This window comes from Mastomys coucha, unplaced genomic scaffold, assembly GCF_008632895.1.
Source record: "Mastomys coucha isolate ucsf_1 unplaced genomic scaffold, UCSF_Mcou_1 pScaffold18, whole genome shotgun sequence".
Taxonomy (NCBI): Eukaryota; Metazoa; Chordata; class Mammalia; order Rodentia; family Muridae; genus Mastomys; species Mastomys coucha.
The window spans coordinates 93,403,514-93,420,804 of record NW_022196900.1 but is presented as its reverse complement, the minus strand read 5'-3'; the positions used below and the strand labels follow the sequence as shown (position 1 = coordinate 93,420,804).

At 54.9% G+C, this 17,291-nt stretch overlaps 1 protein-coding gene across 3 annotated transcripts in view; it reads left to right on the top strand.

Moving 5' to 3' along the window:
• Nucleotides 1-9,505: 9,505 nt before the first annotated feature.
• Nucleotides 9,506-17,291, top strand: part of Epha8 (EPH receptor A8) — a 27,751-nt gene continuing 19,965 nt past the window's right edge. For 2 of the 3 annotated variants that reach the window (XR_004121140.1, XR_004121139.1), the window contains exons 1-2: nucleotides 9,506-9,689; nucleotides 14,488-14,552. Coding sequence is in view for 1 of the 3 variants with exons in the window: in XM_031379117.1 (XP_031234977.1) it covers nucleotides 9,599-9,689; nucleotides 14,488-14,552 (156 nt within the window). In the remaining 2 variants the exon portion in view is untranslated. The remainder of the gene's footprint in view (nucleotides 9,690-14,487; nucleotides 14,553-17,291) is intronic. The other variant, XM_031379117.1, reaches the window with a different exon arrangement.

The following is a 17,291-nucleotide window of genomic DNA, read 5'->3' as shown; positions in this document are numbered from 1 at the left end:
TGCACGGCTGTGCCACCAGGGTCAGTCTGAGAAGATGGGACATTCCAGAGGTTGACCTGGGGGGGGGGGCGGTACAGGAGGCTTTGAATTTGGGGGACAGGGCTACACTATGCAGGTCAAGCTGGCTCTGAACCTCCAACCCTGCCTCCACCTCCTAAGCGATGGGATTACAGCAATGTGGCGCCATGCCCTCCTTGGGGAGTCTTTTAAGTTTGAGTGGTTGGAAGCTGAATCCAATGAATGGAGGAAAGCAGCACGGGAGGGGAGAGAGAGAGAGAGAGAAAACACACCAGCTTAGAGAAAGGCCACAGCAAATAGTTGAGGTCACCTGAACCCTTCCTGCGAGCCCCTACCCCACCCGGGCAGTGGCAGCGTTCCTCTGGCACCTCCATGGGCCTGTCTAGTTCTAGATGACCAGAAATGATAAGAGATGACTCAGCAGGGACGTCAGGCAAGTGTTGAGCCCACTGCCAGGCCAAAGAGGCCACTGCCCACTGACACCCAGTACTCGATTTCAGACAAACTCACAGAACTCCCAAAGGCAGGGCAGGATAGAAGCTTTTCCAGTAGTGAGTGGGAGTCCGAACCAAGGGGGAGACCCAGGCTTTGCAGCTCCATCAGGAAGATTTGACAAACGACGTTTCTCCAGACTGTTCCTTGACGGCTAAGGCACCCAGCGCATCTCTTTTGGTGCCAGGCATCGGCCATGCATTTGGAGGGTGGTCTGAGGGACAAGGAGATACGATGTTAATTAAGTAGCATGTGAACCACGGCCTTTTAAGAAGGGCATAGAGGATGAGTGAGCGCTGCATACATGGATCAAACATGGCCTGAAGAGGATACGGATTGCAAGGTGCTCTGGGCTGGAGGCCAGAGCCTGGCTCCTCTGTGCCCACCGCCTTAAGGGGCTGCTCGCCTCCTCCTCCCCTCTGTTCAGCCCTCTGAGCTGCAGCAGTGTGTGCTCATGCACAGCTATGTGTGCCTGTGTGTTGAGCAGGCACAGCTACAAGCGCCCCAGGTGTATTTCAGGACCGCTAAAGCTCCGTGCTTAATGGCTGGAGCTACAGCGGTCACGGCTGTCAACCGGGATTTCATGGGTTCGTTTACATCTTTAGCACCATCCTTCTCTGACAACTTCATCATGCCCAGCCCCCAACCCCTTCCCCTAGTGGGGAATAGGCGGGGCCTAAACTAAGCTTTTAAGGGTTTTACAAGCTTTTCTATAAGCCCAAACCCAGTGTAGGGTCTTCGTGGGCTCCAGGATTAGGGCCACTTCTCAGACTACCCGGCAGCAGCAGCATGTCGGACAAGAGGCTGGGTGTGAAGTGAGGATGTGCAGATCCAAGATGGAAGTGAGATCTGGGAGCTGGGATCTCACAACTGAGGGAGGCAGAGAACTTTAAAGGTCGGCTGGAATCCAGGATTGAACCTGGGAGTGGTAGCCAGAAGAGCCAGCATCGCTAGCAGGGTTGTCCAACTCACTGGAGTTAGCATCCAACTGAGCCAGGAAGGACAGACACAAGGCTGACAGTCCCCCTTATCTGGGCGCCTCACTCCTGCTCCTTTGTCAAGGGCAATTCTTGGGCCTGTAGCTTGGGTTGGTAAACGAATGAGCAAGTGTCACCGCGGCCGGTGCTGAGGTTCAGTCCTACATCACGACAAACCGCACAGCCACCTGCTTTTGAGAGCACCCTGCTGGAATGACAGATAGTCTTAGGCAGCAGTTCTTAACCTGTGGTTCACACCCCCCACAGGAGTCGCATAGTAGACACCCTGCTTATCAGATATTTATATTACAATTCATAACAGTATAAAACTTTCAGTGACAAAGTAGCAACAAAAATGATTTTATGCTGGGGGGGGGGGGTCACCACAACATGAGGAACTGTACTAAAGGGTCGCAGCACTAGGGAGGTTGAGAGCCACTGGTCTAAGGGTATGTGATGGGGGGCTGGTGGGTTCATTCTACCCAACATTAGAGCTTTGGCCCAGGAAAAGCTTGAAGAAGAAGGTGATGTGTAAGCTGACACCTGCCCTGGTCTATGGTAAGCAAAACCAGCCTCATGTGTGTGGCCCAAAGCCCACAAGATGTGGGAAGAACTCCAGGGAGGGGACACACACGGAGGGGGAGCCTCTTCCTGGGTCAGGGGCTTTGCTACAGCTGAGATGGAGGGAAATGCCCTGCTTTGGGGAGGCACGGGTGGAGGCAGGAAAGCCCCCTGAAGCTGTAACCAGGAGAGAAGATGCCACAGAGTTCTAAACCAGGATAGATGTGACCACTGGTCTCTGAGGACAGGTGAATCTCAAGGGTTCCTGGAGAGGAGACACTGTGTTGAACCTGTGTTCTTGTTCAGGAAGCCACGGGGATGGAGACATGAATCTGTGTCCACCTCATACGCTCCCATAGCCAGAGATGAGGCTGTCACAGTAGCCCCAGAAAACTCCCCATGGAGACCCTGTGCCACCATGGACCTGTCACCACATGTCCCCAGCCAGCCCCTTCCCAGGCTTTCACTAGGAGCTGTCTGTCAGCCCTGCCTGAGCCCCATCTCCAGTGGGCAGCAAGAATGGGCAGGCACTGCCTTCCTTCCCTCAAAGATGACCCTGAGCTGCAGTTTTAGCTTAGTAGGTGTTCAGCCACCCTGGACACAGGGACCTCAGGCCGGGCCCCCTGAAGTCCTGGGCTCCTTGGAGGGGCAGAGCAGGGCTGTCCCTGATTCTCCATCACTTGCCAGGGTGCACATCCGCTTTTGAGGCAATTCCAAATAAAAATGGCACCTCAAGAACAAAGGCATTAATGGATCTCTAGTTTCCAAGTTATTCCAAGAAAGCCATCTTGAGGATGCCTTCAGCTGATGGGGCTTACACAGGGCTGGCACCCTGAGGTACACATCTTAGCCCATCCTGATCTCCAGAAGGTCACTTTCCCACCATGAATCTCCACAGAGCCTCATATAAATGGTCTGAGACTCTTGCAGCCTTGGTGCCAGACCAGTGCACAGGAGCATTGCAAAGCACCCAGCCACCATGGACACCTCACCAATGACAGCTTCTATCAGCTGTGTGTCCCTCCCTGCTCCACTGGGGCTTCACAGTGCCACACTCCTCTTAATCACGGGGACTGGCAAGGGCTGCAGACCCAAAGCCCGGCCTCCTCTGTCCGCAGTGACTCCATGATAAGATGGTTTCCAGGAGAGGCCAGAGCACTGAATGAGGAATGGGAGATCGGCTGAGGTGCCTCGGGGAAGTCATCTCCTCTCTCCTGAAGTCACTGCCTCTGCTCCCACATGCACACTGTCCCTGTGCTGTCTTCCACTGTCATGAACTGGTGACTAGATGTCCTGGTCTGTCTCACCTCACAGCCAGCACTCTGGCATGCCCCAAAGGGAGTCTGTGTGCCCCAGGTTGTCAGACCCCACAGAACATGGGTGGGGCCTTTGCCCATGTGACAGAATATCCCCCTGAGGTAGGCAAGGTGAAGCTGCCCACAAGGGTCCCTGGACTACAGCACTGACTGCTGACTGGCAACTGATGATGGCCACCAGCGCCTCAGGGCCAGTGAGGGCAACACTTCCTCCCCCGAGCTGCTGACAAGCCTGGATGGGAGTAGCTGGCAGGGTAGCTGATGCCACACGGACCTGGCTACGATGCTGGCATTAGACCTTCCCAGAACTAGCAGGCCACCACCCCCTGTCTGATACTCACAATGAAAAGCAGGCTCAGGCCATCAGGTTGCTTAGCCTCCACGTCTGGGTCCTGTCTCCTTGGCCCCCTCCTCAGCTACCCCTTTGTTTAGAGCGATACCACCACCCCACCTCTAGCAAGGATCCTGTCACCACGCACTGGCCTGCTGCCTTTGTCTCTCTGTGGAAGCCATCACAACACACAGTGAGCTGCTCCCTTCCCAGCTGTCAGAACGCCATGTGGGCTCTTCTTCCAACAAGGCAGGGTGACAGAAAGGTTATCTTTTAATATCAGAGATATGAACGCATCTCTTTCTGCTGATAAGCCATGGCCTGCTCCCTCCTGATCTCCAGGAGAGGTCTTGAGATGGGCAGGGAAAGACAGGCACAGAGTGGTGAGACACATGGGTCTACTATGTGCTGGGGGCCCCTTTTAATCTCCATAAGCCTAAAGGCCGGGTGCTGATGTCCTCATTTTACAAACCAGGACAAAAGCTCAGAGAAGTGAAGTGTCCTTCCAAAGCCACACAGCAAGGGCCCTGCCTGGAGTTAGAATTAGGTCTAAGGCCAAAGCCAAAGCACGTGGTGTGGCCTTTTCATCCCGACGACAACTCTTGACCTCTCTTGCTGCTACCCAGGAGTCCCATGCCCTGGCTCTGCTCCAAGAGGCCTGCTCTGCTCCATGGCAGCAGGGAGGTCAGGCCCAGCTGTGGTCTCTGGACTCAACAACAGTACCCTGCCCTTTCCTGTGGTTTCCCGGCATGGGCCTCTCCGCAGGCTATGAGCTGTTCTATATCGGGTCAAGGGACAGCCAGTAGGCCTGGTTGTTCATAAATCAATAGCCTGGACCTGCATGGTGTCAGCTCCCTCCCAGGCCTCCATGACCCACCCTCTCAGTGCTCTAGCTCTCCACCCCTCCTGGGGACCTCACGGCTACGTGTTCCCACTGTGAAACCAGGCAGATCTGAGTCTGCCACTTAACAGCTGTGACATCTTGGACAACTTATGTCACCCCCCCTCCCCACCCGGTTCTCATTTCTATAGAGATAATGCAGATAAGAATAGAACTCACTTCAAAGGGCTGCTATTAAGATTAATAAGAACAGTGCATGAGCTGTCACGTGATTCCAGATGTGGAAAGTTCTCAGTAGCTTCCCCCCTCTCCACTCCCTGGCTGCACAGAGCCCCAGAGAGGAAGTTCAGAGATTTTGCCTGAAGTCACAAGGTCATCAGGTGGCTGAGCTTCAGTTGCAGGTCTGTCTCAAGTCTCAAAGGGAACTATGGCCAAACAGCACCAGGCAGTAATGTTAGGAGACCCCTCTTAAGGTCTTAAGGTCCTGCAAGAACAGAAGGGAGGGGAGTGCCAACCAGGGAGGAGTTATTTTATATAGTCAGATCTCCCAGTGGGAGCTCAGTGCTAGCAGAAAAGACCAAGAGGAGACATGGAGTGAAGCTGTGGCTGAAGGTGGATAGAAGGCAAGAGCTGACACAGAGCTCCTGGACCAGCCTGCAGGAGCCATAAGGGATGGACCTCTCTATCCACACAAAGCAGCTGCCCCTGGAAGGGATCTAATGAAGAGATAAAGGGATGGGTCTGGCTGACTATGATCTTAGGCAGTGAGAAGTAGCCAGAGGGGCCCAGAGAGTGTGCTCAGATCCAACGGTACAACATACAAGCAACATGATAATGGGGGCTTAGAGGCATCAGACATGAAGATGGGATGCGGTTGTGGTCCAGGCTCATTTGACACTCTCATCACAGGGCATGATGTTCAGGTTCCAAGCTTGTGTAGCTTGGAGGGGACCAAGGGTATAAGCCATGTGGCACTGAGGATACCGGGAGGTTTTACTGCATCACAAGGAGAGGAGAGTTGAGCAGAAGAGAAGGGGCCAAGATGAGAGCGAGGCACAGTGAGAGCAGGCTTCCCACCCACACTTGCTGGGGTGGGAGCCGTGGGACAGGGGAGAGGGGTCAAGCATGTTTGGGTTGGCTTTTCTTGCTGTTGTTTTGTTTTGACAGGAAAGTCTTGAACTTGAAGGATGGATCAGTTGAGGTCGTTCCCCATCTGGACATCTTTCTGATCCACTCTGTGCTTGCCTGTGGTTCCCACCATCGAAGTGATTGATTGTGCATAAACAGGAAGAAGCAATTAGTCTGTGCATGCCTGGCCATTAATAAACCTCTTATGCATTTATAACGACACCTCTCTTACCCTCCAACCTGAAGACCGATATCCTAAGAACAAACATCTTTGGAAGAGCCTGGGGTAAGAAGCGGAACCTGAAAGCAGCCTGGGCTCCAGGCTCCACTCCTTGGGTTTCCGCCGCTTGGAACCCATGGACTCCAGATTTGCATTTGACTCTAAAGGCAGTGATGGCCACTTAAGCCTGAAGTGAAAGAGAAACCACAAGTTAGGAGGAGATTTTGCAGCAGAGGGAACAGGCAACCGACAGCCTGTGGTGGGGAGAGAGCAGAGCCACCCGGGGTCACCTAGCTGGAGGACAAGTCAATTTGCCCACCTCGGTGTCCCCAAGGACACCTGTCTTAGATTGCTCTTCTAAGACAGTTTACCTTAGATTAGTTTATCTCTGGATCATTTTCCACATCAAGCCAAGGATTCTTTGTTCATAGAGTGACTCTGAGTCACCAACAAAAAGAAAAAGAAAAGAAAAGAAAAAACTTAATTACATGCAACATTTATGTCTAAAAGGGATTTTAACGATATGTATTTTTAAATTGTAAATTTGGTTTTAAGTTTCGGTGCCTATAGCTTCTGCAATATCCCCTATGAGGGAGGGAGTGTGGTGGCTGCCTGCTTATCCATTTCACGGTTACACTACATCTCAGGAAAAACAGAAGCTGGGGCTTCGGCCAAACCTGGCACCACCCCACAGAACCAAACACAACTGCTAAGGTCACGACTTGAATTGGTTTTGTCGTTGTTGTTGTTGTTGTTTTGAAGCTTGGTTTCATGTAGCCCAAGCTGGCCTCAAATTCATTCTGTAGCTTAAGATGACCTTGAACTCCTGATCCTCTTGCCACTGCTTCTCAAAGGCTGGGATCCCAGGCATGTGCTGAATAAGTAAACTGATTCATTAGTCACCATTCTATACCAGGCACCATCCGGTCTATACATGTATGTATGTATGTATGTATGTATGTATGTGTGTATTCTTACATTGTGTTTCACTATTTCATTTACTTTTTAAATGTAACATTGGATAGTTTGAATCATATGTGGCATCCATTGCCTTAAACACTCTCGACTGGACTCAGGTAGAGAATCAAGCTTGAGTCTCCTGTAGAGCAGGCTCTGTCGGCTGTGGGACTTTAGCCATAGATAGGGTTGCCTCCCTTCTCAGTTCGTAAGCTTCAAGGCCAAGGTCACATCTTATTATGGGGAGCTAGGCACCCTCCCAGAGGAAGCCCAATGGCAGGCTCCTCCATGCCCTTTGCAACCCTAAAAACAACCCAGGAAGCTGTGACAAAATGGAAACTGAAGCCTGAGGAAGCTCTTTCTAGATCTCAGACTCTTCCCAGGCATGGAGGTAGAGTGCCCATCCCCCTCTGGCCCTACTGAACCAGGGTGGAGGTGGGTCTAAGAGATGGGACCACTCCAGAGGTGGCCCCAGTTCAGCCCGGCTTCTATCCTCCCCACCTTGAGCTGTCAGCTCTGCAGATTGAAGGTTTCACTGTGCTGGTAAGAGAGCGAGCGCTCCATCTCCTCTCCGAAGGGTCTGGAAGCCACCCTCATTCAACAGCTCTCCCTGTGCATCATCTGTGGTGTAGCAGGAAGACCCTGACTACCCTCCAGTAGGTCAGCAAGCATCAAGAGAGGAGACAGGACTTCAGCTGTCAGATCACACATGTGCCAGACTGCAGCCAGACTGCACATGTGTCTCTCAGAGCTCCTCTTCTGTCCTGGTCCTCGATAGACTCCCACTGTATTTGCCTGTGTCAGGTCAAGGGTCTGGCTGTAGGGGTTCCTTGAGAAGACAGCCTGAGTGTGCTCAATGCCTGGAAGCCCCACCCCAGCCCATCTGTGGGCATCCCAGAGCCCTATGGCTATTCTCCCTCCTCACCCCAGGGCCCTGCAGAAGCACATTCAATGGCTTTCTTTCTCCCACCACAGCCTTTGGACACCCAGGACGGTAGAGCTCAGGGCAGAGAGACTCCTACGGGAGCACACACCTGAGCACTTCTCAGGGGCTCTAGTATCCCAGGGGAAGCTGGGAACACTGGATTGTACATGTCTCGGGGGCTCTAGTAGTCTTAACCCAGGGAAGACTGAGAATGTCCCCCGGCACCCTCCTCCTGGTTCCTCAAGTGTTTCCAGCTGTCCCCAGTCACTGTCCAGTCAGTCGCTCTGCTGGGCTAAGGCTGTCTGTCTCTCCTCACAGGATTGCTCACCCTTGGGTTTTACCGTAGCAACTTCTGACCTTCAAAGTCAGGAAACTAATTCCAATACATACCTGCTTTTGAAAACGCACCAAACCCAGCTCATGTGACCACTGGTACTATCACTGGAGCCAGTCACTCTGCCAGCTAGGACCATGAGGATGCCTGCTGGTCTCACATGGGTACTTGAGTTCACCGCCCTGGGCCCAGTCAAATTTGCCTCTTTTTACCCCAACCCCCTTGACAATCTCTAGCTTAGCATTGACTTGAATGTCTCTGGTGACAGGTGGCTCACTACACTTTTGAGATAGTCAGTTCGATATGCTTGAAGGAGTTCTGAAATGGCACTGGCCCGCCCCTTCTGCGATCAAGATACAGAGCAAGGTCTCTGGATCCCTCTTTTGCAACTAGCTGGAGGACCTAAGGCTCGTGATGGGCTCTCTGAGTGTTAGTTTCCTTCCCTCCTCCTCCCTGCCGGCACGTGTGGGGCTTAAACTAGAGCAGGTGCATTTATAATGCCCCGAAAGAAAGGGCTAACCCAGAGGGCATGTCTGTATGTGTTTCCCAAGTGGTCTTTGCCACTCTGTGTGACCTCGGCAGAAGGTTGTGCCAATCAGGAACTGGTAGGTCCCATTCTCACTGGTACTCATACTTTGGGTTGGTTTCCAGAGGCTGCTCAGATGGTTGAACTGCGGTCGGTCCTCCCCAGGGGGACATTGCACCACCTGACACGACACACCCCCCCACCAGCCTGCCACCCTCCCAGGATGGATTGGCGTTAGGGGCATCGTGTAAGAAAGGAGCAGGAAGAGAACCTCAACCACTGGCCGGCTTGACTGTGTGCCCTTCAAGGATGCTGGGAGCTTACCTGGGCCCTTTCACGGAACTCTCACCACAGCCCTGGGGCACAGGGCACAGTGATTCCAGACTTGCTCAGCCAGGGTTGGAAACTTGCCTGAGGCCACACAGCCAGGGAGCCCAGCTCTCTGGAACACCCATCTGTATGGCCTCTCTGAATCCTCGGTGACCACCCAGTCCTGGAGGTGGGGAGGCAGAACGATGTGTAAACTTCAAGTACCTCTGAGTTGTCTAAGGGTCCAGGAACTAGAAAGCATGCACGCGCGGTCCCCCGCGAGGTATTGCGTGGGCAGGAGTGGGCGAGCCGGCAGTGCGTCCCGCGTGCGTCCACGGGGACATCCCCAGGCCGGCCGCAGTAGCGAGGTCGCGTGCGTGAGGTGCGGTCCACGAGTGGCACGGGGCCAACGCCCCCAGGCGCGAGCCGGCCCGGGAGGGCGTGTGCACGTGCTGCCGGCCGGTGGCCGCGGTGCGGGCTCCGCGTCCCGCCCGCCCCGGCGCTGATTGGCTGTGCGCGGGGGCGGCCCCGCCCGGGGCGGTGGCGGGCGCGGGTGCCCGCGTGCGGCTGAGCCGCGTGTGCGCCGGCCGGGGTGCGGGAGAGGCAGGAGCGCGCCACGCGCGGCCGCCGGGCCGAGCCCGAGGAGCGCGGCGCCGCCCGGCCATGGCCCCCGCCCGGGCCCGCCTGTCCCCCGCTCTCTGGGTCGTCACGGCCGCGGCGGCGGCCACCTGCGTGTCCGCGGGGCGCGGCGAAGGTGAGCGGCGCGGCGGGGCGGGGGCGGGGGCGGTGCTGCCCGGGGCGCAACTTCCCCGCCTCGACCCTAGCCGGCCTGGGTGCAGGGTGACACGGGCAGGGGCGGAGGGAGGATGCCCTGGGGACTGAGAATCGGAGGCTGGGGACAAGGGGACAGGACTGGACAGAAGACAGAAGAGGCATGGAGGAGAGAGGGTTCAGAGAGAAGGCAAGGGATGGGAACCGAGGACCGAACGGACTGGCAGGCACCGGGAGGACAGAGAGACTCAAGAATCCAAAAATCGGGGACAAGGTACAGAGGACTGAAGGAAAGGGGGCTGAGGATGGCTTTGAGCACAAGGCCACGAACTGGCTGGGGCCAGACAGAGAACAGGGGGCTAGAAACACCGGGATGATGGGTGTCTTGAGAGTGGGGTGGGGGCGTAGGCTGGCCAGGGAAAAGCAACGCCTATACCCAGGAGAAGCCCCAGTGGCAGGAGGTGCAGAGAGCAACGGGCTGGGAGAGACAGGCACGGTGGCTCAGAGAACAGGGTCTTGTCTGGGTCAAAGCCAGGTGGTCCCTTCACCCGGGGCCCCAGGAAGGTGGGAGGGGCACCAAGTCCTCCGGACCAAAAGACTCTGGAAAATGACTTCTAGTGAAGGAAACCCAGAGCTGAGATTGGCTCTAAGGCTGCCCACCCACATCCTTTCTTAGGTCCCACTGGACACTGCAATCAGACCAACGGGCTCTGCCCCCCAGACCAGCTCCTGTAGACTCTCCTTAGCATGCTGTGCAAGACCACTGTTTAGGACTATAGCCAGTCTCACCACGAAGGCTGGATTTGCCGTGTCCACTGCTCCCAAGCAAGCTGAACTATTTGCTCAGAGAGCTCCCGGAGTCCCAATACTCAGCTCGGGGCGCCCACTCAGCCCACGGGTTCATCCACACAGACCCAGGCTATCAGAACCTCCTGCGTGGATGGCACTGCCCCCCTCTCCATCATGCACACAGCAGAGCAGCCATTGCACATGCACACACACACATGCACATGTGCGTATGTGTGACACCCACATATGCATGTAGATGCTGCGGCACAAACAGAAACAGACCCTCAGGCTTGCATTCATGCCCGGAGAAATACATGCACTCTGACATAGGTAAAGTACTGTCCCCCCCACCCCCAGGAAAGCAAAGTGGGGTGGGAGAGGGTGTTGCAGGGCAGCTAAGGGATAGGTGGGCAAGCACCGCTGGCTGCCTATGTAGTTATGAGACATGCTTGGGGGAGGTGTTCTAAACAGGGAAGAATTAGGGTCAGAAAAACAGTGTCCCGAGAGAACAGCTTTCCTAGCGCTAGGCCAAGTGGCATGGAGTGGATTGCGGTGGGTTGGGGTGGAGGGGTGTTACTAGCCCAGTAATGTTTAAGGGGGTCTTTAGCAAGCCTCCAGGAGTCAGCTCCACACCCCACGTCCATACCTCAACTGTTCTGTGGAGGAGCCAGCAGCACTTTCCAGAGACCCAGGCTGTGGGACCCAGAGCCCCCATGGTAGTGGCTTTTCCCAGGTTCCCATGTTGCAGACAGATAGCTATTAAAGGGGAATGTATGTAACAGAGAAGCCCCAACTGGAGAAAAGACAGTCATGGGAAAGGGAGAGAGACCTGCCTACAGTCAGGGGTATGACCAAGGGTGAACTGGCAGAGTGCCCGGACAAGCTAGGGTGATCCACACAACCCAGATGGCCAGATGATGGAGACCTGGGCCTGGTGTGCACGTGGAACACCCAGCAATCCCTTATGGCATGGCTCTTGTATTGTTCAGGAGCCAGAACCTGCTGGGGAGACCCTTGGGACTTAGGGAAGAGGCTCTCTTCCTACTTGGGGCTCAACGGAGGTAACAGTGCCCAGCCTGGCTATCTGCCCATTGCTTACAGAGGCTACCTGGCAGTCATGCGCCTACAGATTCCTCGAGCCACACCAGGCGCCAGGTCCTTACGGGTGACTCTCCCTCCACTTCAGGGGTGGTCTCTAAGTCAGTCTGCGCGTCCTGCCTGATGTCCCTGGGCCACCCCGGTTCTCTGGCCTCCCCATCACGCACTGTGTCCTCGGGGAATGTGAATCAATTTAAGTATTAGTCTCAGCGAAATGGAATGGGGGAAGGTGACAGTACTGGAGAGAAAAAGGATCTTATAATGCTTTCCATGGTCAGGCAGGAGCCGCCAAGGAATTGTCTCTGCTGCTGAGCACCTGACGGCCTGTGTGGTCCTCTGAATGACCTGCCCAGGGAGCCCAGGAGGACTGCCTGTGGGCATTTCCAGAGGAAACTGAGGCCTGAGGGGTTCAGTTAAAAGCCTTGGAGTCCAGGCCTTCTGTTTTCCAAATAGGGGATGAGTCCAGAGGAGGAAATCAATCTCACGGTCTGGCAGGAGAGGAAATCGGCCAGCTGTATGACCAGGTCTAGATTTCCAAAGGGCCTCAGACCAAGCCAGGCAGGGCCAGGACTGGGATTCCACGGAGTCCCTATCAAGCCTCCTGTGTTGGCACGGGCTGTCCCTTGAGATTCACCCCACTCTCCCCCATACGCCTATGGATGGCGATGTGAGGTATAGAAGCTGGCAATGTTCCAGAGGGAAAGGACAGACAGGAGGGGAGGGACAGAGAAGGGTATAGAAGGAGTCATAGCAAACAACTCTAGCCTCCCGTATCCTGTTGTGAATCCAATAGAATTGGCTTTTTGACTTATCTGTGGATTACCTGAAGGCTGGATGGTGTGCTGGGACTTCCTGGGGACAGACAGTCCCAGAAGGTGGCCCTGAAGTCAGGGTGTCCAGGGGGAGCCTCTGTGGCAATGGATGTTTGTCCAGAGTCCTCCAGTGCAGGGACAGGTCTGAACTATGCTGTTCTCTGTCTGAAGAAGGGAACCTCAGGCCTGAGACCCACATGCAGGATACTGGCTAGTGTGGAGACACCCCTGGCTGCCCTTTCCCCACCCTCTCTCCTAATGGGGCCCCACTGGTCTTGAGGGGGAGCTACAATACAGCCCCCTTTCCCTCCCTCCAGCCGGCAGGAGGAAAGAGCTTGCCTGACCCACTTTTCTCTCTATTGCCTGAGAGCAAAGGAGGGAGGGAGACGGGAAACCTTCTCTCTGCCTGTGCCCCTGGCACAGGGCTGGCTCAGGAGAGGGGACATTTCTCGGTGGACATTTGTTCCGGTCCTGATCCCACCCGGTCCCTAGGGACCCAGGAAGGAGTGCAGAGGCACCTCCCTGGTTCAGCCAGGCTTCTGACATTGGAGTAGGAGGGTGGAAGGAAGAAGAAAATGAGTCTGTAAGAGCATCCTCACTCCACAGTTCCCGATGACACTTGTCTCCACCTTTGAGGGCCAAATGGGAGCTAGCTATGCAAACTGCAAGCAGGATACCCCACCCCCCTCAGGGAAAGTTCCAAGAGGCCCCGCTTTGACCATCTGTGACCTGACTGGGTCATATTCCACTGTGGGAGATGGAGGCCTGTGGTGGTTGGCTGGGGTTGGCTGGGGAAGGAGACGCATGGAGGAAAAATACAAAAGCAAGCAAACAAACAATAAAAAACATGGAAGGCTATGGGACTCTGTACTAAAGGCTTTGGGTACAGCCAACATCATAGCAATAAAAAAGCAGGTCCGAGAGACAGGAAGGTACTTACCTTGGGACACACAGCAGGTACAGATAGTTGGGACTGGAGTTCTGTTCTCTGAGCAGGGCAGAATGAGGAGGCATAGGGAGGGATGTAGGTTGTGTCAGCAGGGACTGGCTTTGGCACGGACACTGGCCCCATGTTTTACAGATGGCTTCCTTGCCTGCGTTTGAACCCCCAGGTCTTACTGACACATTTTAAAGATGGAGAAATTGAGATTCAAAGAAGTGGGGACCACCTGTGATGCGACAAGGGCCTGGGAATACCTAACCCCAAAGGCGGGTGCTTTCGCAGGTTGCACCGGGTAGGCACAGGGCCTGACTTTGAACAGGCTGGCATTTGAGTCAGAACTCCTTCCCCTCTACCCAGGCACTCCCCTCCCAGAGAACCTGCCTCTCTGCTGAGTGGTAGTTCTCTCTGTGTGACCTTGCTAACCACCCCTGGGCTTCTAAGCCGGTTCTAGAACCTCTCTGAAACACATCTTTCATTCCTAACATGGAAGTGATACTGTTCACTCCTTTGGATTGTCAGGAAACACTATCACAGGCAAGGTGCCACCTGAGGTTCCCCCGGCAGAGTTTAGCACACAGTAGGTGCATCAGGAAGCAGCTCTCACCCATCCACAGCCCTCCCACCACTGTCCTCAGTGGTCTGGCAGGTGCCAGGCTTCACCCTGGGGACACTGTGGACCTTAAAACCGTGCCTGTCCTCAGGTGAACAGTGAGACTTAATGGTGTAAATGCTATCACCTCTTTAGAGGGCACTGGGGGTGAACACCACCCCTATTCCACAACGGAGGGAGCTGGGGCTTAAAGAGGTGAAGAGGCCAGTCCAGGATACCAGTATATGCCTGCAGGAGCCCCCAGACCCAGCTCTGTATATCCAGCTATTCCAGGAATCCCAGGGCTTGGGCAGTATGTGCTTTAGTATTGGCATGGTGACCAGGCTGTTGGCTGGGGGTTGATGGGCACTGTCAAGAAAGAGGCAGGACTTAGACTTCAGATCAGATAGGCTAGCAAGGACAAGACAGCTGCCTGGGCTGGGAACCCTGAGCTTCTGGAAAGGGGCAGCTCAGAGTAAGCAATGGCCGCTGGCTCTGGCTGGGAAAAGGATCGCAGGGGCCTAATGCCCTCTTGTCTTATGTTTTACAGTGAACTTGTTGGACACATCAACCATCCACGGAGACTGGGGCTGGCTCACGTATCCTGCTCACGGGGTGAGTGATGGAGTTGTGTGATTGGAGTTCCGAATCTTAGCATCACACAGATCCAGAGGAAGGAAAGGCTCCAAGAAGTGAATTCATTCATTCATTCATTCATTCATTCATTCATTCATTCATTCAAGGGCACACAGAAGTGGGAGACAGTGGATAATTCTTGGCAGTTTAGGTCATTGGGACCCTTGGGATCACAGAGCCAGCACTGGCACTGGCCCCTGATTTCTGTCTGACCCTTGGTTTGAGGATCTTCATATCTGTACCCTGGGCCTGCATATCATGGCTTGCCACAGCCAGGCCCAGGGTATCTGGAGCCATGGCAACAGAGACATGGACAACAAGGTCCAGCCAGGCTTTCATGGCCCTGGGGACAGGGCCTCGCTTGTCCCAATGATGACAGCGGCACCAATTCAGGCCTGGGAAGGGACCCACTCCTTTTTCATCTTAGGGATCAGGATGAATCTCCGCTCTGCCCCTCTGGGTTCTCATCACAGGCAGCAGTGGGCTGAGGCACAGCCATGAGCTCCTCAGCACACAGCATTCTGGGAACTGGCAGGGCCAAGCCTGAATGCCATAATTCTCCAGCCCCAGAGCTGTAGCCTTCAGTTCTAAGGGAGAAGGCCAGGTACCCGAGAAAGGCAGCTCGGTGTGACTGTCCTAAGGAAGGGCCTGCGGTGGGCCTGACTTGACCCAGAACCAGGGACTTGGCCCTTAGGTTAATAAGAACCTGGATTTGTTTTGGGAAGGCTCATACCTGGTGACAGAAGGTTCTGCTGCTCATGGCGTGCCAGGCGCACTTAGCCTCTTCTCACTTCTTTTGAGATTTAGAAATTATTGATAAAACCTCATGTTCACATCACCTTGGGAGCAAGTTCTTGCAGGATGGTAGCCCATTCCACAGGTGAGACTGCTGAGGCTTACTGCTCTTTGGTGGTTAGACTCAAACCCAGGTCTCTCTAGGACTGGAGCCCATGTAGAACCCATATGTTCCTCAGGTGCTGAGGGCTTGTCTGACCTCCCTGTAAAGGGGTGAGGGTGGATCCATATTGTCCACTGAGGGAAGGATGTGTTCCATGTGGAGCTGGGAGTTTCCCAGAGAGGAATGTACTACATGGGTTCACATCTTAAACTGAGCAAGTTGAGCTTGGGGTCGGAGGGAGTGCACATGCTCCTGTCCAGGGGCTATCTGTTGATTCTCCTACCCAGCGAGGAGAAGAGCCTTCAGAGCTGGCTCATGAAGCTCTCTGACCAGCTCTCTCACACTGTAGCTTGTTCAATGCCCCTCTGGAGCATGAGAGGGGCCAGGGATCTGGCTTGGGCAGAACATAGCCAGAGGCTCCAAGATGGAGGAGCTCTGCCTTCTCTGACCAGTGGGATGGCTCGGGCCAGTCACTTCCTCATTTATAACGAGATGACTGTAGAGCAGGCTCTGTGCTGTTACATAGGGTGATGCATAGAAAGGGCCTTTGGCCAACGAGAAGCTCTGAGAGATTAAGCTGCTCTGCTTAGACCTAGACCTCAGGTACTAACCAGGCTGTATTTGCCGTCTACACTCACTGGGTTGTCCTGTGTCTTGCCTGCGATGAGCAGCTAGAGTGAAGACTGCCTTACGGGAGGGGGTATGTTACTGTCTGTATCTCCCTTGACCCTCACCGTGCACTGGAGTAGCTGGAAGGAGCAAACATTCATAGATGAAACACCCGTGGCTCAGAGAAGGAACGTATCAGACCCAGAGCTGCACATCTGCTCTGCCCAGAGAACATCAGGGTGAGGGACAGAATGAGGGGTCAGCTGCAGAGGCAGCTCGGATGGGAGGCTAAGTGGAGGCTGGTCTGGCTTTGCCCTCGCATTTATTTCCAGGGACCCAAGCACTGCAGGCATCTGCCCTCACTCTGGGGCTGGCAGGGTGGGGCCAGGCCATTGGCACCGGTGGGGACAGCTGGAGCGGACTCTGATCAAGCTGGCAGGAAACAGACAGGGATCATCTGGCAGGCTCTTTGGTGTTCCATTAATTGTGACAATAACTTTAGCCCCAGATGTGACACTACTGCCTGGGGCTGGGGCTGCAGCGTGGGGTGTGGGGCAGCCAGCATGAGCTCTTACAAGTGCGGCCAAACTCCCAGAAGCCCCGTGGGTGAGGATCTCCATCCAATGGTCCTGCAGGCATGCAGCAGATGAGGGGTGAGCTGGCGGGGCAGCAGTGCACTTGTTCCCTGCTCTTTGAGTGCCTTCCTGTGCCAGGCCTGAGCTCAGCACTCTGTAGGCATTTTCTCCTGGCGTCCTCCCAGACCAGCGGAGATAGGCCTGTCTGGGGGTGGCTGGGGTGGAGACCACACAGCGGGCAGAAAGGAGGCCAGATGGAAGGGCCTGTAACAGGCAGGAAAGGGGTTGGGACACTCGGGACCCCCGCTGTACCACACGTAGAGCAAGCTCCACCCGCAGATTAATGGAGTCTCAGGAGGAGGGGGCTTCAAGCCCCAGATCTGGACATGGCCATCTGTCCTCAGGCCCAGAAATACCTTGAAGTCCTCAGGACTCAGCCCTGTGCCGGCCCTTAGCTGGGGCTAGGTAGCTGTGTGGCTGAGGGAGCCAGGGCTCTTTCCTCCCTCTCTGCACCTCCAAAAAGTCCTTGCTTCATCTAGGGTGCTGCTGGCAAGTGCCACATCACGAAGGCTCAGGTGCTGATCTCTCTCTCTCTCTCTCTCTCTCTCTCTCTCTCTCTCTCTCTCTCTCTCTCTC